The 24,596-nt window shown below is 42.8% G+C and overlaps 1 protein-coding gene across 5 annotated transcripts in view; it reads right to left on the minus strand.

The window, feature by feature from the left end:
* Nucleotides 1-24,596, minus strand: part of LOC144509341 (ribosomal protein S6 kinase 2 alpha-like) — a 243,804-nt gene that overhangs the window by 51,558 nt on the left and 167,650 nt on the right. For all 5 annotated transcript variants that reach the window (XM_078238029.1, XM_078238030.1, XM_078238032.1 and 2 more), the window contains 9 exons: nt 24,133-24,214; nt 23,867-23,947; nt 20,226-20,305; nt 17,728-17,834; nt 17,314-17,351; nt 15,455-15,597; nt 14,780-14,850; nt 9,906-9,994; nt 3,566-3,630 (listed from right to left, as the gene is read on the minus strand). In XM_078238029.1, coding sequence (XP_078094155.1) covers nt 3,566-3,630; nt 9,906-9,994; nt 14,780-14,850; nt 15,455-15,597; nt 17,314-17,351; nt 17,728-17,834; nt 20,226-20,305; nt 23,867-23,947; nt 24,133-24,214 — 756 coding nt within the window. The remainder of the gene's footprint in view (nt 1-3,565; nt 3,631-9,905; nt 9,995-14,779; nt 14,851-15,454; nt 15,598-17,313; nt 17,352-17,727; nt 17,835-20,225; nt 20,306-23,866; nt 23,948-24,132; nt 24,215-24,596) is intronic.

Below are 24,596 nucleotides of genomic sequence, written 5' to 3' on the forward strand. Positions count from 1 at the left end.
GCCCACCAACCCCTCTACTAAGACCCTACAGAAGACTAAGGAAATTAGGTATGCCCACTATGACTCTCAACAACATTTATAGAAGCACCATAGAAAGCATTCTCTCTGGTTATATCACAGCTTGGTATGGCTCCTGCTCTGCCCAAGATCGCAAGAAATTACAAAGGGGCGTGAATGAAGCCCAGTCCATCCTCAAACTAGCCTCCCACCCATTGAAACTGTATACACTCCCCGCTGCCTCGGAAAAGCAGCCATAATTAAGGACCCCATGCGCCCTGGACATTCTCTCTTCCTCCTCTTCTGTCGGGAAAAAGATACAAAAATCTGAGGACATGTACCAACCGATTCAAGACAGCTTCTCCCCTGCTACCATCAGACTTTTGAATGGACCTACCTCACATTAAGTTAATCTTTCTCTACACCCTAGCTATGACTGTAACATTGCATTCTGCATTATCTCTTTTTCTTCTCTGTGAATGGTATGCTTTGTCTGTATAGCGCCTAAGAAACAATACTTTTCACTCTATACCAATACATGTGACAATAATAAAATCAAATCAAATCAAAGAATGAGACAATTTTGTAAAATGCTCATGGGTCTATGCTCACCACAAGCCATAGAATCCCTACAGTGCAGAAAGAGGCCATTCGGCCCATCAAGTTTGCACAGACTCTCCGAAAGAGCAAGTTTACTAGGCGCACCCCTGTCCTATCCCCGTAACCCCATGCATTTACCCATGGCTAATCAACCTAACCTACACATCCTTGGACACTAACAAGGAAATTTAGCATGGCCAATCCACTAAATCTGCACATCTTTAGACTGTGGGAGGAAACCAGAGGAAACCCACTCAGACACAGGGAGAACGTACAAACTCCAGACAGTCACCCAAGGCCGAATCAACCCCAGTTCCCTGGCACAGTGAGGCAGCGGTGCTAACCACTGTGCCACCGGGCCTCCCTAAAAAAATAAATAAATGCCATTTGGCCTCCCTTTACAAGAGGGAGCTCCCACCAATTAAAATAAAAAGACTAAAATAACCGCCATAAACTCCTATTGTTTGGAATCCTTACAATTGTCAAGAGGTTTCTGTTCCAAATGTTTGCATTTGATAGGAAACTAGAAGTCAGAACTAAAAAGGCATCATTTTAACCCCACTGTGTAAATTCTGAGAAATGATGAAATCAGAAATCAAAGATGTTTACTCACAATTTTCAGGAAGTTCCATTTGCAAAGAACACAAACCACCAGGGGTTTTTAAAGTGTTAAGTTGGCAAGCTTACAGTCAAGATATTTAAAATCAATACTAAGAGGTGGTTGCATGAAAGAGGGAGTTGTCACCAGGGGATGCAACATTGTCTAGACAAAATACTGACTAAAATGTTGTGATTTCCTTGCGATCTTCTTTGGGATAGAACCAATGAAATACATTACTGGAGATTTACTACCCTATACTACCATTATGCGTTGCCAGTGAATCATTTAAGTCTTGCACCCCAAGTGCACAACATTGAGTATTGGAGATTGCTTTTAAAGAAAAATGAAAATAAAATCACTGACCCTTGGTGATAAAACCTCTGGGCAATCCAGTTTACTCTCTGGAGTCAAAATAGTAGTTTGCAACCTGATAGGACTCACATGCCAATCAAATGCACCCTCTCCTCTAATTGTGATTAAAACAGTGTGTTAATGAATGACATTTCTACTTTAAGAAAATTATTCAAGGAGCAGATAGGGCCTCCACTGCAGCCAGCAGCTGACACATCTGCCTTCTAAGAGCACTCCATAATCAATAAGAAATATGTTAGTAGTAATGGTTAAACTGGCAAAGTGGTTTCAAAAGCAGCTCCAGCAGTGAAGTGATCTACTGGAGGTAGAAGGCTTGTCAAAATCTCAGGTTTTGTATTTGGGATTATGAAGATAATTGTAATCAATCTTAGCACTCTTCCATGTTGCATTTTGTTGTAGTGTAGTTGGGTGACTAAGTATCCAAGAATCAGTCCTTCACCAAAATGATTGCTGGAATTTTACCATCACGCCCACCCGAGGCTCGCAAAACAGAATTCTCCGTTGTCCTCGGGCAGGATTTTACGAGCCTTGCCCAAGTGAAGTCGTAAAATACCAGCTAATGACTCCTTAATCTTGCTTAGAATCTGGTTTTATGCAGATAATCTACAGCCAAAACTGTAATTCGAATTTTTAAAAGATTAATGACATGATCTTGATCTGAGGCAGCCTCCTGGGTTCGTCTTCAGTGAGTGGCTGATGAAACTGTTTGTGAAGGCCAGATTAATGTGGAGTTCTTTGCTGCCCATGAGAAATACCTGTGCTTCTAACACTTGTGATTGTTAACTGGCAGTCAGTCTCTTGGGCTTATTGTTTGATGAGTGATGGACAAAGTGACTGTTTTCAACTTTCCTGTTTTCATAAAGCAACAGGAATGAAAAATTTACTTAATTACCTATCTTGCACCATTAATTCATTCATTCAACCATCTCATACTGAAGCAGTCTGTGTCCATATGCAGCAAGACCTGGACAACATTCAGGATTGGGTTGATAAGTGGCAAGCAACATTTGTGCCACACAAGTGCCAGGCAATAACCATCTCCAACAAGAGAGAGTCTAACCATTTCCTCACGATATTCAACGGTATCAATATCACTGAACACCCCTTCATCAGCACCCTGGAGTTCCAATAACCAGAAAATTAACTGGACAAGCCATATAAGTATTGTACCTGTAAGAGCAGGCTAGAAACTGAGAATCTTGCAGTGAGAAATTCACCTCCTGACTCCTCTAAGCCGGTCCAGCATCTATAAGGCACATGTCAGGAGTGTGATAGAATGCTTTCCACGTGCCTGGATGAATTTGGCTCCACCAACACTCAAGAAGCTCAATAATCTGGGACAAAATAGCCTGCTTGTCACCCCATCCATAACTTTAAATATTCACTCCCTCTACCTTCAGTGCATAGCAGTAATAGTACTATGTACCATATACTTCACTCACCTTTGTCAATATCTTCTGAACCCATTATCTCTAACATGTTGAAGGACAAGGACGGCAGGTGCATGGAAATACCACCGTCTGCAAAGTTCCTTCCAAGCCATAAAGCATCCTAACCTTCAATTTTATCACTTTTCCTTCACTGTCACGGGGTCAGAATCCTTCTTCACAGGGACATGGGGTGCCTGCACTAGACGGACTGAAGTGGTTCAAGATGACAACTCAATATCACCTACAGGAGGGCAATTAAGGATTGGCAACAAATGCTGGCATGGCCGGCAATGCTCACATCCCATGAAAGAAGAAAGGATGTTCTGAAGAGATCCTTACAAGACTGCTGACACACTATGCGATGGAAATCAATAGGGCAGCCCTCAAACAAAGAGCATTTCACCTGGTTATGTCCTTTGTGATCCTTCACACCAAAACATCAGATCTCTAAACTGGAGAGGTCCTGGGGAAATGAACAGATGGTTCTTTCATATCCCAACCTACGGCTTCTAGAATTATAGATGTGGTTTTATGAGAATTTCATCAGAACATATTTGGCACTTACATTCCAGTCTATGTTTGCAAAGAAGGGCTGACGCTTGATTTCCTCCACACCATCCACGCCAGCTCCTAAAAATAAACACATGGATAAATTCAAGTAACAATGGTCAGGAATCAATTATGCTTCTTTAATGAGTTAACATTTCAGGGAAATGACCTTTCATCAGAAGTTAACAAACCCTAAACATTGGGCTAGAATTTACAGGCCACCCACAGACAGGAGAGACGTCAGATGGGTTGTCCACCTATGGCCCAACTAAGACCCTTAAGTAAGCATTTAATACACATTTAAGGGCCTAACCCCACCACCAATCAGATATAATGGCAGGATGAGAGCTGCACCCAACATACGGCCCAGTAGGTTTACACCTGCGAGCTGCTGGCCAGTGAAAGGGGTGTTCGCCAGTGCCAATCAAAGACGATCTCCCCCCTGCCTCCACAGTTCTGCCTCCCTGCATTCATGTTCCAACCTGGCCTTGATGAGACTGCAAACTTACCGGGTCCAACGCTTCACCTTGGCTTGGCTGCAACACTGGCATACTGGTAGTGGCCACCACACTCTGGTTGGCGTCAGTTTGATGAGGCCAGACTTTCTCCTGGAGAGGAGCAGAAGTCTTGTCTCATTATAACTAAACGCCCATCAGCCAAAAAAATGTGGGGTGAACAAGCCAGCCAGAAATGGGCTCACCCCCAACATCCAGCCCCGTAATTCAGGTGTCTCTCTCTACATATGTTACCTGACCTGCTCAGCATTTCCTTCGTTTCTGGCCAATATTTCAGATTTCCAGCATGCGTAGTATTTTGTCTTTTTTCTTTAATGATCTTGATCACTAACCACAAAAGTGATTGTAAATGTAGGATTGGTGATATTTTCAAAGGTAATGAAACTGTTGACTATTATAGACCAAACATGTAGTGAGGAAACTCCCAAATGGTGGAAAACTTTGGGATGATAGATTCATGATTCCTTATCAAAAATGCTTTACTTACCAAATGTCACTTCTTAAATTACTCATATATTGTATTTCAGAAATGAATATATCTAACTGATATTCAAATCAATAAATACTGGGTGTTTCCACCACATACCAATGACTAAACAGGTTCACTACTGGTGGCTGTTCCTGCAACTGCTGAGACCCTGAACTCTGGAATTTCCTCCCTAAACCTCTCTCCTTCTCTTTCCTCCTTTAACATTCCTTAAAACTCTTTGACCATGTTTTGGTCATCTGTCCCAATGTCTCATAAGGCTCAATTTCAAATTTTGTTTGATATTGCTCATGTAAAGCACCCTGTGGCATTTTACTATGTCAAAGGTGCTTCATAACTGGAAGTTGTTGTTGTGGGAGGAATATCACAATTTGCAGATGACATGAAGTTAGGATGAATAGCAAGATGTGTGGATGGGAGCAAGATGTTACAAAGGGATGTAGACAAATTATGTGAATGAGTAAAATGTGGCAGATGGAGTTCATTATCAGAAGGTGTGAGGCCAACCACTTTGGATCCAAGAAAGACAAATTGGATTTTTTTAAAATACTAAGAGATTGGAAATTGTGGAGAAGAAAATGCTTGGGTATCCAAGTGCACAAAGCTGGTTCACAGCAATCAAGTTAGATTAAATTAGAATTAAAGGCTGTCAAATCCCCAGGTTCTGTTGACTTCATCCTAGGGTCTTGCAAGTGGCAAACCGTAACCAGTGGAGTACCACAGGAATCAGCACGAGGGCCTTAAATATTTACAATCTATATAAATGACTTGGATGAAGCGACCAAATGTATGGGTGCAAAATTTGCTGATGAGACAAAGATACACAGGAAAGTAAATTGTGAGGACATATGGAGACTATAAAATGATTTAGGTAGGTTATATAAGTTGAGCAAAAGTTTGGCAGATGGGGTACAACGTAGGAAAATATGAATTTGTTCACTCTATCAGAAAAAATAACAAAACAGTAAATTGTTTAAATGGAGGGAGATTGCAGAGCTCTGTCATACAAAGGGATATGGGTGGCCTGGTACATGAATCACAAGAAGTTAGTATGCAGGTACAGCAAGTGATTAGCAAATGGAATGTTGCTGATTATTGCAAAGAATAATGGAATACAAAAGCAGAGAAGTTTCTCTGCAGTCGTACACGGCTTTGGTAAGACCACATCTGGAATACTGTGTACAGTTTTGGTCTCCTTTATTGAAAAAGTATATAATTGAGTTACAAACAGTTCAAGGATTCACTCGATTGATTCCTGGGATGAATGAGCTATCTTTGAGGAAAGATTCACCAGCTTGGGCCTGTATCCATTGGAAGTTCAAAGAATGTGTTTACTCTGAACCAGGGTTCAGGGTAAACACATTCCTCTTAAGAGTGAAGGGCAAGGCCGGCAGAAGTAGGGAACCCTGGATGACTCGGGATATTGAGGCCCTGGTCAAGAAGAAGAAAGAGGCACATGACATGCATAGGCAGCTGGGATCAAGTGAATCTCTTGAAAAGTATAGGGGATGTAGGAGTACAGTTAAGAGAGAAATCAGGAGGGCAAAAAGGGGACACGAGATTGTTTTGGCAGATAAGGCAAAGGAGAATCCAAAGAGCTTCTACAAATACATAAAGGGCAAAAGAGTAACAAGAGAGAGAGTGGGACCTCTTAAGGATGAACAAAGTCATCTATGTGTGGATCCACAAGAAATGGGTGAGAGCCTAAATGAATTTTTCTCATCAGTATTTATTGTTGAGAAGAACATGGATGTTAGGGAACTTGGGGAAATAAATAGTGATGTCTTGAGGCATGTACATATTACAGAGAAGGAGGTGCTGGAAGTCTTAAAGCGCATCAAGGTAGATAAATCCCCGGGACCTGATGAAGTGTATCCCAGGACATTGTGGGAGGCTAGGGAGGAAATTGCAGGTCCCCTAGCCGAGATATTTGAATCGTCGATAGTCACGTGTGAGGTGCCTGAAGATTGGAGAGTGGCAAATGTTGTGCCTTTGTTCAAAAAGAGCTGCAGGGAAAAGCCTGGGAACTACAGGCCAGTGAGCCTCACATCTGTGGTGGATAAATCGTTGGAAGGTATTTTGAGAGACAGGATCTACAGGCATTTAGAGACGCAAGGACTGATTAGGGACAGTCAGCATGGCTTTGTGAGTGCAGAATCATGTCTCACAAATTTGATTGAGTTTTTTGAAGGGGTAACCAAGAAGGTAGATGAGGGCAGTGCAGTTGATGCTGTCTACATGGACTTTAGCAAGGCCTTGGCAAGGTACCGCATGGTAGGTTGTTGCATAAGGTTAAATCTCATGGGATCCAGGGTGAGGTATCTAAATGGATACAAAATTGGCTTCTTGACAGAAGCCCGAGGGTGGTTGTAGAGAGTTGTTTTTCAAACTGGAGGCCTGTGACCAGCGGTGTGCCTCAGGGATCAGTGCTGGGTCCACTGTTATTTGTCATTTATATTAATGATTTGGATGAGAATATAGGAGGCATGGTTAGTAAGTTTGCAGATGACACTAAGATTGGTGGCATAGTGGACAGTGAAGAAAGTTATCTCTAATTGCAACGGGATCTTGATCAATTGGGCCAGTGGGCTGACGAATGGCAGATGGAGTTTAATTTAGATAAATGCGAGGTGATGCATTTCGGTAGATTGAACCAGGGCAGACTTACTCAGTTAATGGTAGGGCGTTGGGGAGAGTTACAGAACAAAGAGATCTAGGGGTACATGTTCATAACTCCTTGAAAGTGGAGTCACAGGTGGACAGAGTGGTGAAGAAGGCATTCGGCATGCTTGGTTTCATCGGTCAGAACATTGAATACAGGAGTTTGAATGTCTTGTTGAAGTTGTACAAGACATTGGTAAGGCCACACTTGGAATACTGTGTGCAATTCTGGTCACCCTATTATAGAAAAGATTATTATTAAACTAGAAAGAGTGCAGAAAAGATTTACTAGGATGCTACCGGGATTTGATGGATTGAGGTACAAGGAGAGGCTGGATAGACTGGGACTTCTCTGGAGCGTAGAAGGCTGAGGGGTGATTGTATAGAGGTCTATAAAATAATGAGGGGCATAGGTCAGCTGGATATTCAATATCTTTTCCCAAAGGTAGGGGAGTCTAAAACTAGTGGGCATAGGTTTAAGGTGAGAGGGGAGAGATACAAAAGTGTCCAAAGGGGCAATTTTTTCACACAGAAAGTGGTGAGTGTCTGGAACAAGCTGCCAGAGATCGCAGTAGAGGTGGGTACAATTTTGTCTTTTAAAAAGCATTTAGATAGTTACATGGGTACGATGGGTATCGAGGGATATGGGCCAAATGTGGGCAATTGGGATTAGTTTAGGGGTTTTAAAAAAAAAGGGTGGCATGGACAAGTTGGGCCGAAGGGTCTGTTTCCATGCTGTAAACCTCTATGACACTAATGAGAGATGGTCTTATTGAAGCATACAAGATTCTGGAGGGTCTTGACAATTTTGATGCTAAGAGGATGGATTTCCCTTGTTTAAAATACTAAAACTAGGGATACATTTTAAAAATAAAGTGTGTTCCATTTAAGTCAGAAATTAGGAGAATTTTTTTCTCTCAGAGGGTCGTTAATCTGTGAAATTCTCTTCCACAGAGAGCAGTGGAGGCAGGTAATTGAATATTTTTTAAGGCTGAGTTAGGCAGATTTTTAACTTAAAAGGGAATTAAAGTGTTAGACAGGAAAATCGAGTTGAGGCCACAATCGGATCAGGGATGATCTTATCAAATGCCGGAACAGGCTTCAAGGATTGAATTCTCTACTACTGCTCCTGCTTCATATGGGCGGCATGGCAGCATAGTGGATAGCACTGCTGACTCACAGCGCCAGGGACCCTGGTTCTATTCCTGGCTTGGGTCACTGTCTGTGCGGAGTCTGCATTTTCTCCCCGTGTCTGGGTGGATTTCCTCCGGGTGCTCCGATTTCTTCCCACAGTCTGAAAGATGTGCTAGTTAGGTGCATCAGAATGTTGCCTGGTTTGGAGGATATGGACTATGAAGAAAGGTTGAAAAAACCTGGATTGTTTTCATTGGAGCGTCAGAGGACGAGGGGGGGACATGATAGACGTTTACAAGACTATGACAGGGTTGGATAGAGTGAGTAGTCAGAGTCTTTTTCCCGGGGTCGAAGGGTCAATTACTCGGAGGCATAGGTTGAAAGTGAGAAGGGGAAAGTTTAAAAGAGGTGTAAGGGGCAAGTTTTTCACACAGAGGGTGGTGAATGCCTGGAATGTGCTCTAAGTGTCATTGAAGAAGTCATTGATTAGTAACTGGGGGCACCTCTAGGGTAGGCAAAGCTTTCTGAGTGCAGCTTTATCTGAATATGACAGTTGGTTATAGAAGGTTAGAGATGGAACACCTTTCTCAGCTTTGCTAAAAAAGCCATATCTTGAGGTAATGTTAAGAAAAAAGTGCCAGAAACATAAAGAACGGCTAGTTAAGTAAGTTACAATCTTTTGAGCCAGGGTTCCATCCTGGAATCTTTCCATACAGGAGTAATGCCAACTGGGATTCTAACAATCCATAGCCCCCTGGGATGGACGATTCCAAAGATTCACAACCCCCTGAGTGAAAGAAATTCCTCACCTCAGTTTAAGCGATTTCGTATTTACCCGAGTGTACGCTCCGTAGCTCTAGATTCTCCAGAAACAACTCTCAGCATTTATGTTACCAAACTCTTCAGAAGCTTATAAGTTTCAATGCAATCACCTTTTATCCTTCCAAACTTCAGAGTGTATTGGCCCAATTTACTCAACTTTTCATCATAACACTCCCATTTCAGAGATCAATCTAGATAATATTTGATGAACTGCTTACAAGTCAAATATATCCTCACTTCGGAGACCAAAACTGTGCATCGTACTCAATAAAACCCTGCATAATTGTAGCAAGACTTCACATTCCCGTATTCAGGTACCCTTGCAATAAAGTCGAACCTGATATTTGCCCTTCTAATTGTTTGCTGTACCTACATAGACTAACTTTCTGTTTCTTGAATGAGGACACTCTATTTTCTCTGAACATTTAAGTTTTTTACTATTTAAAAAAATCTGTTTTATCTATTCGTCTATTCAAAATAAATAACCTCACATTTCCCCATATTGTACTTCAAAACTAACACTGAGCTTCAAAAGTAACTAGGCTTATAATAAAATGGTATATAAATACAGTTCAGTCCATCAAAATAGATTTCTGAGAAGGATACTCAGCTTGGTCTAATGCTAGGGGGTAACAGGAGAGTCATTACTCAACAACAGATTTAGAAACATTCATCATATGTATCTGTCATAGTATCTGTTCAATCGACCAACTAGCCAAGTCCAGTTCAATAGTTACCTAGTCTGTTGGCAGGATTTCTCTTGAAAAGTGCTCGCAACAAACTTTGGGCTTCAGGACTTAAGAACTGAGGCATTCCTAATTTGGCCCTAAAAAAAAGAATTTGCTTGCAGTTAAATAATGCACAGATTTCTGCACCCTTCAAAGCCTTTCCCTCGTATTAGCCATGCAAAGTCCAAAACGCAACAAAAAGAATGCCTAATCATTTTAATTAATGGAATTAATTGGCCAAAGGACGCACGATCTGATAGTTTGCCCCGTTCCAGACATTATTCCTTGGATTGGAAAAGTATATGCCAATAGGAGGTGCACAACAACAATCCAGGATGTCATCACGTTATAGACAAATCATTAATGGAAGCTCAGGCTGCTTTAATTTCTGAGCAGTTCATTGTATAAAACACATTTCTAAATGCAGTATAAAATTGAGCTTTTAATATAACATACTGCAAATACATTCACAGCACACAGCAACAAATCAAAGATGTTGCCTGTGAATACTGCTGACATTCCAATCTTGCCATTCCCGACCACTCAAGATCATCATTTTCCAAAGTCAGAAATCACATTGGATCATGCAGAGTTTGTTTAATTTTCTATGAATGTGTAAAACAAACTGCCACAGGAGAAAGCATAAGGTGGATGATTCCAAAAGAAGCTGCATAACTTTTTCATCAAATAAATGATTGAATAGTCAATTGTAAAGGAGTGCTCAGTTGGTAGCACTCTCACCTCTGAATCTTGAAACACAAATGAACTTGGGGAGTCCTTGTTCAAGATTCTCTTAAGGTTAATGTGCAGGTTCAGTCAGCAGTTAGGAAGGCAAGTACAATGTTAGCATTCATGTCGAGAGGGCTAGAATACAAGAGCAGGGATGTACTTCTGAGGCTGTATAAAGCTGTGGTCAGACCCCATTTGGAATACTGTGAGCAGTTTTGGGCCCCGTATCTAAGGAAGGATGTGCTGGCCTTGGAAAGGGTCCAAAGGAGGTTCACAAGAATGATCCCTGGAAATGAAGAGCTTGTCGTATGAGGAACGGTTGAGGACTCTGGGTCTGCCCTCATTGGAGTTTAGAAGGATGAGGGGGGATCTTATTGAAACTTACAGGACACTGCAAGGTCTGGTTCGAGTGGACGTGGAAAGGATGTTTCCACTAGTAGGAAAAACTAGAATCAGAGGGTACAACCTCAGGCTAAAGGGACGATCCTTTAAAACAGAGATGAGGAGGAATTTCTTCAGCCAGAGAGTGGTGAATCTGTGGAACTCTTTGCCACAGAAGGCTGTGGAGGCCAGGTCATTGAGTGTCTTTAAGACAGTGATAGGTTCTTGATTAACAAGGAGATCAGGGGTTATGGGGAAAAGGCAGGAGAATGCGGATGAGAAAAATATCAGCCATGATTGAATGGTGGAGCAGACATGATGGGCCGAATGGCCTAATTATGCTCCTATGTCTTATGATCTTATGAATCACAAGGTTCCAAGTTCAAGTTCCACTCCAGGACTTGAGCACTAAGATCAAAGCTAATATTACAATGCAGTACTGAGAGAGCACTACTCTATCAGAGGTGCTGTTTTTCAGATGAGATATTAAACCAAAGTCCCATCTGACTGTTCAGAAAGATGTAAAGGATCCCATGGCACAATTTTGAAGTCATGATGTGGAGATGCCGGCGTTGGACTGGGGTAAGCACAGTAAGAAGTCTCACAACACCAGGTTAAAGTCCAACAGGTTTATTTGGCAGCAAATACCATAAGCTTTTGGAGCGCTGCCCCTTTGTCAGATGGAGTGGATATCTGTTCTCCAACAGTGCTCAGACACAGAAATCAAGTTACAGAATACTAATTAGAATGCAAATCTCTACAGCCAGCCAGGTCTTAAAGGTACAGATAATGTGGGTGGAGGGAGCATTCAACACAGGTTAAAGAGATGTGTATTGTCTCCAGACAGAACAGCTAGTGAGGTCCTGCAAGCCCAGGAGGCAAGCTGTGGGGGTTACTGATAATGTGACATAAATCCAACATCCCGGTTTAGGCCGTCCTCATGTGTGCGGAACTTGGCTATCAGTTTCTGCTCAGCGACTCTGCGCTGTCGTGTATCGTGAAGGCCGCCTTGGAGAACGCTTACCTGAAGATCCAAGGCTGAATGCCTGTGACTGCTGAAATGCTCCCCCACAGGAAGAGAACAGTCTTACCTGGTGATTGTCGAGCGGTGTTCATTCATCCGTTGTCGTAGTGTCTGCATGGTTTCCCCAATGTACCATGCCTCGGGACATCCTTTCCTGCAGCGTATCAGGTAGACAACGTTGGCCGAGTTGCAAGAGTAGGTATCGTGTACCTGGTAGATGGTGTTCTCACGTGAGATGATGGCATCCGTGTCGATGATCCGGCACGTCTTGCAGAGGTTGCTGTGGCTGGGTTGTGTGGTGTCGTGGTCACTGTTCTCCTGAAGGCTGGGTAGTTTGCTGCGGACAATGGTCTGTTTGAGGTTGCGTGGTTGTTTGAAGGCAAGAAGTGGGGGTGTGGGGATGGCCTTGGCGAGATGTTCATCTTCATCAATGACATGTTGAAGGCTCCGGAGGAGATGCCGTAGCTTCTCCGCTCCGGGGAAGTACTGGACGACGAAGGGTACTCTGTCCACCGTATCCCGTGTTTGTCTTCCGAGGAGGTCCGTGCGGTTTTTCGCTGTGGCGCGTCGGAACAGTTCCGAAGCGCCACAGCGAAAAACCGCACTGACCTCCTCAGAAGACAAACACGGGACACGGTGGACAGAGTACCCTTCGTCGTCCAGTACTTCCCCGGAGCGGAGAAGCTACGGCATCTCCTCCGGAGCCTTCAACATGTCTTTGATGAAGACGAACATCTCGCCAAGGCCATCCCCACACCCCCACTTCTTGCCTTCAAACAACCACGCAACCTCAAACAGACCATTGTCCGCAGCAAACTACCCAGCCTTCAGGAGAACAGTGACCACAACACCACACAACCCTGCCACAGCAACCTCTGCAAGATGTGCCGGATCATCGACACGGATGCCATCATCTCACGTGAGAACACCATCTACCAGGTACACGGTACCTACTCTTGCAACTCGGCCAACGTTGTCTACCTGATACGCTGCAGGAAAGGATGTCCCGAGGCATGGTACATTGGGGAAACCATGCAGACGCTACGACAACGGATGATGAACACCGGTCGACAATCACCAGGCAAGACTGTTCTCTTCCTGTGGGGGAGCACTTCAGCAGTCACGGGCATTCAGCCTTGGATCTTCAGGTAAACGTTCTCCAAGGCGGCCTTCACAACACACGACAGCGCAGAGTCACTGAGCAGAAACTGATAGCCAAGTTCCGCACACATGAGGATGGCCTAAACCGGGATGTTGGATTTATGTCACATTATCAGTAACCCCCACAGCTTGCCTCCTGGGCTTGCAGAATCTCACTAGCTGTTCTGTCTGGAGACAATACACATCTCTTTAACCTGTGTTGAATGCTCCCTCCACCCACATTATCTGTACCTTTAAGACCTGGCTGGCTGTAGAGATTTGCATTCTAATTAGTATTCTGTAACTTGATTTCTGTGTCTGAGCACTGTTGGAGAACAGATATCCACTCCATCTGACGAAGGGGCAGTGCTCTGAAAGCTTATGGTATTTGCTACCAAATAAACCTGTTGGACTTCAACCTGGCGTCGTGAGACTTCTTACAATTTTGAAGAGCAGTGGTGTTATCCCTGGACCAATATCTGTTGTTCAATCAAGATCACAAATAGTTTACCTGGTCATTATAACATTGTTAACCACATTCATAAATGTTGGCGGAATAATGGCATTCGTCTGTGAGCCGACACAACCAAAGTAGAAGCAGGTGCAGAACAGTACAAGAAGCAGCATTTTTTTCTGAATCTCTGGGGTAGTCAGATGAAACGCAACAGGTGGAATTCTCCCATTTTGAGACCAAGCCCTGTTGTGGGGGTGGGAACGTGGAATGTTTCCTGCTGCAGAGGCTGGCAGTAAAACACGCTAAATCTTCTGGCCCCAACTTCATTAGCTATGCACCCGGGTGTTTCAAGCCATATTAAGAAATGGGGCAGACCTGAATGGCGCCATATCCAACTGCCATATCGATGAGATGACCACCAACACTGCCCAGTACTGAAGAAAGAAGGTGGACCGCCTGAAAATGCAGTTAGAACTCCAGGAGCATTGTGAGACCAGAAGGTGGACCCCCTGAGAATGAAGATGGATCTCCAGGAACATTCCGAGATTGGAAGATGGACCCCCTCCAGGACACCGAATTGGAAGTTCCGCTTGGAGATGAGCCCCTGACCCACTACTGTGGTGTTCCAGGGTCGCGGGCTGCCTCATCCCGAACTCTGGAGGGAGTTCCGGGCATTGTTCAGGTGAGTCCCGGCACCTGAATGACAAGTTGTACCGAACGTCACAGAGAATCTGGCATGTCAGGGCTAGACCCTCATCAGTATTCAATTCATTGGATGCAAGTGAGGTTCATGCCAGCCTTTGGTGGGTTTTCTGACCTGCTATGGTGAACACCAGCGGAAGATCCCCCTGTAAATTCATACCGGTGTGAAATCGATTTCTCGGCCTTCTCCCCCAATGACTGCCATCGAGGACGCCGATGAGGGCTTGAGAGAATTTTGCCCAATGTTTCTTCTGGTCACATCCATTGCAATATTCTTTAAAAAGTGCTCAGTGATTGATTGCAACAAAGACAACATTTCTTCTTAACATGCAAGCTCTTGCCTCATTAGATCTATCTTAAGCAATAACATTTAACATTACACCGTAAGTATCATCAGAAAATTAAATTACAGTCACACAGTCAACATTAACCCAAGGTTTACTATAGTCTTACTTTAGAATGAGTGTCATCGTCTCCTTCCTATCCTTCCCTTGGAATGGCAGAGAACCAGTCAGCATTTCAAACTGCCAAAAAAACAGAATCATTTCACTAAGATTAGAAGTCAAACAGTAAACAGGCCCCAGTCACACTCATCTCAAAAATATTCACAAAGGCTGGGCAGCCATCACGTTCCTCAAAACTAAACCCAATTAGAATTTTGAGGATAGCATTAAGAACTAATAGATTCAAGTGATGGAATTAGATCCTCAGCTGCTAAGTTCCCAATCTCACCTATGTCGCACATCTCCTAGATAGTTCTGAGTGACGCAGTCAGTTATCTAAGACCAAGGGCAGGATTTTCCAGCCCTTCCTGCTGATGGGATTTTCCGATCCCACCAAAGACGACCCCGCCTCGGGTTCTCCGGCGAGCCATGCAAATTGCCAATGACTTTGGCAGGACAGGAAGATCCCATCGGCTGCCAATGGTGAGCCATCTCTGCCGTGGGATGCTGGGAAATACTGACCTAGTCTCTCACCATTCAGTTGCAGTGTTCTTGTGACTTTTCGATATTATAATGGAACATAATTTAAAGAGAGAATTGGGGGGCGGGGGGGGTGGGGCAGCATGGTGAAGGAGTGAGAGTGTAAAATTATAGAAGAGTAATCAATGACACCAAATATACGTACCATTAAAACACCATACGACCACCAGTCAGCACTATGTGTATGGCCACGCCGGTTAACCACCTCAGGAGCCATATACTCAACAGTTCCACAAAACGAATAGGCCTTATTTTCATGATCAACAGCTTCCTTACTCAGGCCAAAATCTTAAGAGAAGCACAATCAAAACAAAATCAGGCTTACAATAGCCAAACAATTCAGTGACCAACATGATCTGCCCGCTTCACTTCAAAATTCTTGTTTTTACTTGCTAGCTTTTATCCAAAAAGAACCATCATCACCAACAATAATAAACAACAATTTTCTTTTAAAGGAGAAGAAATGAAGGAGCTATACAGGGAGATGGTAGAGTGGGGCTAAAGAGGGAAGTAAATACAGTTCAGAATCAGAGAACAAAAGGGATTTAAAAAAATTCTTTCATGGGATATGGGCATTGCTGGCAAGCCCAACATTTGTTGCTGATCCCTAATTGCCCTCAAACCGAGTGGCATTTTAAGAGCCAACCTCAGTACTGTGGACCTATAGGCTCAGTAAGAGTTTTAACAACACCAGGTTAAAGTCCAACAGGTTTATTTGGTAGCAAATACCATTCGCTTTCAGAGCGCTGCTCCTTCGTCAGATGGAGTGGAAATCTGCTCTCAAACAGGGCACAGAGACACAAAATCAAGTTACAGAATACTGATTAGAATGCAAATCTCTACACCCAACCAGGTCTTAAAGATACAGACTTGAGAGCAGATTTCCATTCCATCTGACGAAGGAGCAGCGCTCCGAAAGCGAATGGTATTTGCTACCAAATAAACCTGTTGGACTTTAACCTGGTGTTGTTAAAACTCTTACTGTGTTTACCCCAGTCCAACGCCGGCATCTTCACATCATGGCCCAGAGGCTAGCAGATTTCCTCCTGTTGAGAATGAGATGAGGTTTTACAATCATTGACAATGGTTTCATGGTCATCATTAAGACTTATAATTCCAGATTTTTATTGAGTTCAAGTTCATCATCTACCATAGCAGGATTTGAACCTGGATCCCCAGAGCAGTACCGAGTCTCTAGATTACCAGTGCAGTGACAATACCATTACGTTACCGCCTCCCAAATATGACATGATGTACAAAGCTAGAAATTGCATGAATAAGAGTGAAACATGGGTGTGAAGGGGAATAAAAGAATGGTTTAAATTTAACACTTTGGAAAAAAAATTGCATTTATATAGCAACTTTCTCCACAGTAAGAAGTCTCACAACACCAGTTCCACTCACCCGATAAAGGGGCAACGCTCCGAAAGCTCATGCTACCAAATAAACCTGTTGGACTTTAACCTGGTGTTGTGAGACTTCTTACTGTTCCCACCCCAGTCCAATGCTGGCATCTCTACATCATAATTTTCTTCACCACCAGAAATTCTTAAAACACTTTACAGCCAATGAAGCACTCTCTGAAGCGTTGTCACGACTGTAACAGGTATTGTTTCTGTGATGTGGATTGAGAGATAAATATTGGCCAGAACATTTGAAGAACTCCCCTTTCTTCTTTGAAATAGTGCCATGGAGTCATTTACTTCAACCTGAGAAGGTAAATTTATCCCTAAATCAAAGTCCAGGTATTGTCTGGAGAAAAAGAGCATATTACAAACAAATATAAAAGGATAAGAGTTTGAGAGTTTGCTTAATATTCTAGAATAAGATACCACAGAGCTTTGTGTGTAGTATTCAATTAAAATAGCATGGGAAACAAGAAAGAGAAAGGTGGAAAAGAGTCAGGAAATATGGAATTTGTAGCATTTGATAGAAAATTTGCAAACTATTTCAGGCTGTTCCAGTACAGGTCAGTGATGAATTTCCTGCTTTATTGTCACGCACCTGTTAGTTTAATATGCCCTTCTTCATCCAGTAGAATACTGAGAAAGAAGGGGAAACAAACAAAATTAAAAGTTAGAGACAGACATTGGGCCAGAACTTCTGAAGAGTGGCAATTGCACTCAGGTTGCCACTCCACTCTTTTTGACTCATGACCTGCATATTTTTCATCTGACCTTCCGACTCGGGCCAGGTGAGAAATGTGCAGCTCTAATTGAACAAGCATCTCTGCGGCATTTTTCAAAATGAGCCTGTCCTGCTGCAGAACCCAGGGAAAGCTCCCGCAGACCCCAGTTTGAGAACTCCTGACATACAGCATTATACATTGATGGTCATATTTTGCTCCTCCATTACATTGTTCAACCAATCTATACCTCGCCCACTGTGTGTGCAACAGTCTGATCATCAACCACCTACTTTTCTGGTTTCAGGTCTCGATAGATGATTCCAAGACTGTGAAGATGATCCAAGGCTAAAGCCAACTCCGCCAGATATATCTTAACATCTTCTTCAGTGAACATCACCTGAGAGAGAGATATAGACAGTATAACTGCTGGTCACTTCATCAATAAGCTCTAATTGCTATTTTGTGAATTGGTCAGCTGGACATGCTCCAGATAATCTAAGAAAGGAAAGTGAGTGTGACATTATAATCCCTTTGAAAACTACTAGAAAAATCTGGGAATAACTTGCTGTTTCACTTGGAAGGAGTTTAAGGCCGGGACAGTGAGATGTGGTGAAAGGGTAGGTGTTGCATTTCCAATGCTTGCACAAGAGAAAGAAAAGGGGTGACTGAAGAGTGGATTAGGATGTTCTGGCGGGAACAGTTCTTGAAGGGGGGCTGAGGGTGTGTGAGAGAAGGGGGGCCGAGTGGCTGAGTGTGTGTGTGTGTGTGAGTGAGTGAGTGAGTGAGTGAGTGAGTGAGTGAGTGAGTGAGTGAGTGAGTGAGTGAGTGAGTGAGTGAGTGAGTGAGTGAGTGAGTGAGTGAGTGAGTGAGTGAGTGTGAGGTGAGTGAGGTGAGTGAATGAATGTGACTGAGTGAGTGAGGTGAGTGAGTGAATGAGTGTGAGTGAATAAGAGTGAGTGTGAGTGAGTGAGTGAGTGAGTGAGAGAGAGAGTGAATGAGTGTGAGTGTGAGTGAGTGTGAGTGAGTGAGAGTGTGTGTGTGAGTGTGTGTGTCAGCTTTCCAGCATCATTCTTCTCATTAAAAATGACAAAAAGTAAGACTTCAATTTATTTTTTAACAAGAAAACATTTTAGATTATCCACTCCTAAAGTGGGTACTACTTCCAGGGACAATGTTAAGGGGCCAATGTGGCAAACGTATTTGTGACTGTGTGCCTCTTCCCAATTCCTAATATATGCATTGTAAAAGCTAGAAAAGACTTGTTTACATTTGATTTGTGTTTGCACATATTTCACGTCAAAAAAAGGGGCGTTGACTTTATGAGAATGCTTGGCATTCCCTGATGCACTTGGCAGATCACTCGGGGGTTCTGTGGCTCAAAATGTTTGGGAAACCCTGCTTTAGGTCACAACCTCAGTCTCCATCTTGCTCAATGTGTTCTTTCCCTTTTGTTTTGCTGGGTCAGTCTTCTCTCTTTCTTTGGCTCTCTCCCTGTTGCATTTATGTGGCTTTTATGTAGCAATTAATTCACACCTCATTTGGACACAAACTTTTTCTCTTTATTATCTTCAATACCACCTTCTTTGGCCTTTGCATCATAAAAAGCTTTGTAATTTAATTTCCCCTGGCCTCCATCCTATCACAAACCTTGGGGGCGATTCTCCCAAACAAATTCTAAGTGCCGAATTTGTGTGAAAACTGGAGTAACTTTGGCCAATTGTTTTAGTGGGATTTTTGGAATGAATCTCCCACACATTGAGCACTGTAGAATGCACTAGTGTGAGTCACTGAAAATTGGTGGGCGGAGCCTATTCCCACCGGAGAGGCTAGCAGCATAGTGCTGAGCGGGCCACTGTGCATGCACTGATCTGTCAAAGCGGAGATCGGCGCATGTGTAGTGGCCCCGCACTGCTGGCCTCCCGATCGCTGGCCAATCCCATGATCCCACATTGCTGCCCTTTCAACCCCCACGCCCCTGATCGCTGGCCTCCCAGACCTCTCTGGTCAATCCCTGTTTTTCACCCCCTCGCCACCAGCAGCCCCAAAGCCCACCCTCCCCCAACCAGATGGCAAGCACCGATCACCCCTTTCCCTCCCTCTCCCAGTGATCCTCTGGCAGAGTGGCAGCACGACCCCCCCCCCCCCCCCCCCCCACCATAGGCTCTGCCCCCCTATGGTCCCACCCTCTTGGCACTGCCCGATGGGCAGTGCTAAGATGCCCCTTGGGCAATGTCAGTTTGCCCCATGGGCAATGCCAGGGGGCAACACCTTACCCCCGATCTCCTGGGGCCTCTGTTCCCTCCAGTGTTAGCATGGAAAGCAGTTGTAAACCATGCTGGAGGGAACCAGTCCTGGCGGAGGGTGGAGATGCTAGCAGGCCCAGAGACTCAGCCCAGAGTCCCAGGCCTGCTAGTGGGGTGCAAATACTCATTTAAATATTGTAATCAGCTCCACGCTAATTTCCGGCACGGAACTGATGACTCCAAAAATCTTAGTCCCAGAGACACGCGGTGGCCGTGGCGCCCAGCAGGATGCCCTTTAAACAGACTCCACTGATGTCTCCTGGCATGTTGCACTGCTATGCGGGATGGGAGAATCACCCCCCCCCCTTCTCTTTTGTTCTTCCTGCCCCTTGCCCCGTTTTAATGCCTTAAAACCTCTTACATTTCTATCTTTCTTTAGTTCAGATGTTCATTTCTTTTCTGCATTTCAAGTCATCTTTCATAAGCCTCATTGTATTGCTTTTAACTGGACAGTTTATCAAACCAGAGAGATAGATGAATCATACCTCTTTAGAGAGTCGGGTGAAAAGATCACCTCCTCTGAGGAAGTCTAAGATGAGGTAAAGTTTTCCTTCAGTCTGAAAAGCTGCCAAACAAAACATGTTTCTCAGATATGCACATCATTTCCTGAACCTATTCGGCAATTATAAATAAATCACACAGGACTGGCTCTGGAACAAGTGACAATTCTTTCAAGTGATTCAACTATTCATCAAAAGCTGGATGCAGATGAGAAAGCATTCAGATTAGAAGTAAAACAAGAGAATCCCTAGTGCTAATGAAGGATTTCACACTCACCCATCACTTTCCTATTTAGGATACCTAGTGTTAGCCTCAACTATTCAGCTTAAAATTTCCATATTGGACACCAGCATAGCTTAAGATGAAAATGTGTGACCAAGAATAGTTTAACAGTTTATAGTTTAAAATTAGTTTTATAGTTTAAAATCATATAAATATTATATTCACTGAATTGAATTAAATGCACCTGTAAAGTATTTATAACTGTTGGAACTAGATAGCAGGTCTAACAGCATCTGTGGAGGTAGAAACAAAGTTAACATTTCATACCAAGGATCTTGCATCAGAACTGGAATAGGCTAGATTGTAATAGGTTTCAAGCAAGTACAGAGGCAGGGAAAGGGGAAGGGGCAAAGGAAAAAAATAAGGTCTGTGAAAGTATTAAATGAGAGATTAAATGACAAAATGAATAATGGTGCAAAGCAAAAGATAGAACAAGTAAAGAAACAACAGTTAGGGTCCAGAGGTGGTGTAAGTAGGAAACACAGAAACATGACCATAAGTCATGATCAAAACCAAAGCCGAAAAATACACAAAAATAAAAACCACAAAAGGAAAAATCTAAAATGGGGGTAATGGTTATGGTCTGAAATTTTTGCAATTCAGTTTTGCGTTCGGAGGATTGTAAAGTGCTAATCAAAAAATGAGGTTCCTTAAGGTTAAGCTGAGCTTCACTTCATGTGTAATGAGGCAGATTTAATAAACTATCTCAGAGTAAAGGGTCTCGTAAAAAAGAATGACTAAAACATGGTAGGATTTAGCATTCAGTTTGCGAGTGAGAAACTTGAGTCAGAAACAACTGTGCTAATCTTAAATAAGAGTAATTAAAAATTATTCAATTGATTATATAACATTCACTGTTCACCTTGCACTCACCTCTTGGGAAGGCCAAACACAAATCTTTGCAGCTTCACCTCTGCTCAGTCTACATGCACCACCCCAAGCTTCTGGTCACTTTTCATTTTAATTCTCTGTCCTACTCTCACTCTGTCCTCAGTCCCATGCACTGTTCTAATGAAACTGAACATGACTGTTACAGACAGCACATCATCTTTTGATTCAGCAATGGACTTGCTTCTGGACTCAACACTGAGCTCAACAATTTAAGATCATAACCTCTTTTCCTGTATGACACTCATGTACCTTTAAGAATTTTTTAAAAATCATGTTCTCTGCAGTTAAGCAGCTTTGGGTTCTTTTCCATTGTTGCCAGGCTGGCTGGTTAGAAGTCCTTTTATTGCTGCTTCAATGGTTTAAATAGGGTTTTGTTTATTTTTATTCTGGGCCTCAGATACTTTCTGGGATCTTTTATGACCCTGCATTGTGCGAGGCAAGATTGATTGACAAGTCAAAGTCAGGTGGTTCCTCCCCAGAGAAATCTAAGGATTCATTTTCAGTTTTGGTTTTAGAGTCAGAAGCTGCCCTGATTGTCAAGTGGAAAGCAGTGTTTTTCTCTCCCTGGTATTGGGGTTCAGCTGGCTAGCTAGAAGCAAGGCTTCCAGCCTTTCTGGAGTGAAAATTCTGTCGTTGGTAGTTGGCTAGTTAGCACCTAGAGTCTCTCGCTCTCTCTCCCAGGTGTTTTGGGAAGCTGTTCTGACTCCCAAGCTTGTCTGCATGTGTTTCAAGAGAGCTGCAGCATCCAACTAAAGGACTAAGTTCCGGCATCACGTGAGCATTCGTATTTGCTGCATAAAACCTGTGGCAAGGGTTTTGTTTATGGGGAAGTTTGTTTGATTGGAACATTTCATATATTTGTTAAGGTTTATACAATATCATGGTTGTCTTTTTTCTTGTTGTAATTGGTAAAGGCTACTTTTCTTTCTATTCACGCTAACTGTATTCTTAAATAAACTTTGTTCGATAAGAGCTCCCGAGTGGATCAGTTGAATCATACCTGAAGTGAAACATCTCATTCTCATCCTAGCCAAATTCATATTGCAAAACTTATGATCCAGGCGGACTTCATAACACACTTTGGAGTTTCTGACCTGAATTATAACAACCCATTTTATTTACTTTTAAGTTCCTTTGTTTTTCATGGTTTTTATGGCAACAACTGGTGATGATTCTGTTTTGCAATTTACACCAACTCTAGACCATCTTTTGGATCTTTACTTGCATCAGAATCAGCTTCTTTTATCTAGCACCATCGTCCCTATTATTATTTAATTTTTCCTATCTTTAACCCAATGACAGGCCAGTGCTTTTGTTCTTTCTCCCCTCCCCTCTTTCCCTACATCAAACCTATTTCATTTCTAATTTTTTCCAGTTCTAACAACAGTTGATCAGCATGAAATGTTAATGCTCCCTCCACAGATGCTGCCAAGGCTGTTGACTATTCCTGGCATTTACTGTCTTTATTTGAGAGTTCCAGCATCAGCTGTTGCTGGATTATTAATTCTACACCTTCAATAAAATAGGCAAAATCCAGAAAAATAAATTGACAAAGACTGTAAGAGACTTTTTGGAACAGTCTTGAGACAGCAATCATCATGTGAAGCCATACATCACATGTGTATACAATCATTGCACCTAGTCCATTCCTTCAGTTATCAAATTGAACCTTTGATGACAAAGGCTAATTCAGTTCGATATAATTCTTCATCCATTCTCTACCTGAAGGCAGGTCCGACCCACTGCACTGTAATCTACACCATGCATGGGGTAAGGAGGCAGTTCCCAAATTCTGCCAGCTGGAATGAGGATCGAACCCTGTGCAGTTGGCGTCAATCTGGTCCACACGAACTGTCCAAACAATCAACTCCTAAGGAGTCCTAGTTGTTGCGGAAATATGCACTTTTACATTTTGTAGTCCGGATCTATGAATAGGGATCAGAGCCATCACTTGGCTGATCAGAAATCTCTTACCATTTCTCTACTTCAGTACTTGCATCAAACCTATTTCATTTCTAATTTTTTCCAGTTCTAACAACAGTTGATCAGCATGAAATGTTAATACTCTCTCCACAGATGCTGCCAGGGTTGGAAGGATTTGCAGATTGATACTCAACCTATTTGTCCATGTTATGAATGAACCTTCCTTGGTCATCAAGTCCTGGGGTGGAACTTGAACACAGTAAGAGTTTTAACAACACCAGGTTAAAGTCCAACAGGTTTATTTGGTAGCAAATGCCATTAAAACTTGAACCCAGAACTTCTGGCTCAGAGGCAGGTGAGCTACCCACTGTGCCACTGGATCTCTCAATGTAATTACCTTATGTGAAGACATAAATGACTACAGTGTGCTGACCAGAACTGATGAACCAATTATTTTTCATTCAGACTTAACCATATAACCTCTCTATTCCTGTTTCATTCCTGCCAAGAAATAAAGCAAAAATCTCACCATAATGGAGCTTCACTATGAATGGATGATTTACATCCACCAAGATGTCTCGTTCCAATTTAGTCCGAACACGATCCCTCACTGAAATGAGGTAAAATTATTGTTAATATTATTGACATCATAAGCAGATAGCTTTACATCATTTAATGCAAAATGCATGACACATTAATACTGGTTTCCCTCACCCATCTTCTATCACAAGACCTTTTACTAATCACTGCATCTTCTATGAGGATTGTTTCATAGTGTGATCAGCAGGTTCCTACCTTTCAGTGTTGCTTTCTTCAGAACCTTCATAGCATAGAGCTGACCCGAATCAGGCGCTTTAATCTTTCGCACCAAAAACACCTGCAAAAGCAGAATAGAAATTATAAACCACAGATCCTTATTTGCCCACTCTAGGATTCCATCTCTCGAGATTGCTTTTTGAGATGATGTGATATATATATTGTATACTGGCAGGGGCATAACTCCTAGGATGGCTGCCCAAAATACGAGTCAAACTAAAAGATCTTTGGTGGACAGTTGAGTCAGGAAAATGGCTTTTCAGTGCAAAACAGGGCCAATGAGCCAACAACCCAGAGACAAGTCCCTTACTGACTGGTAAATATAAACAACAGCTGTGAAGAAACACAACCATGAAAGGCAAAACGATACTCCAACACAATCAGCATTGTGCTCCAAATTGACAGCAAAGTAAGCTAACGATCCAGCACTTATCAAACATTCA

This window comes from Mustelus asterias, chromosome 21 (assembly GCF_964213995.1).
Source record: "Mustelus asterias chromosome 21, sMusAst1.hap1.1, whole genome shotgun sequence".
Classification (NCBI taxonomy): Eukaryota; Metazoa; Chordata; class Chondrichthyes; order Carcharhiniformes; family Triakidae; genus Mustelus; species Mustelus asterias.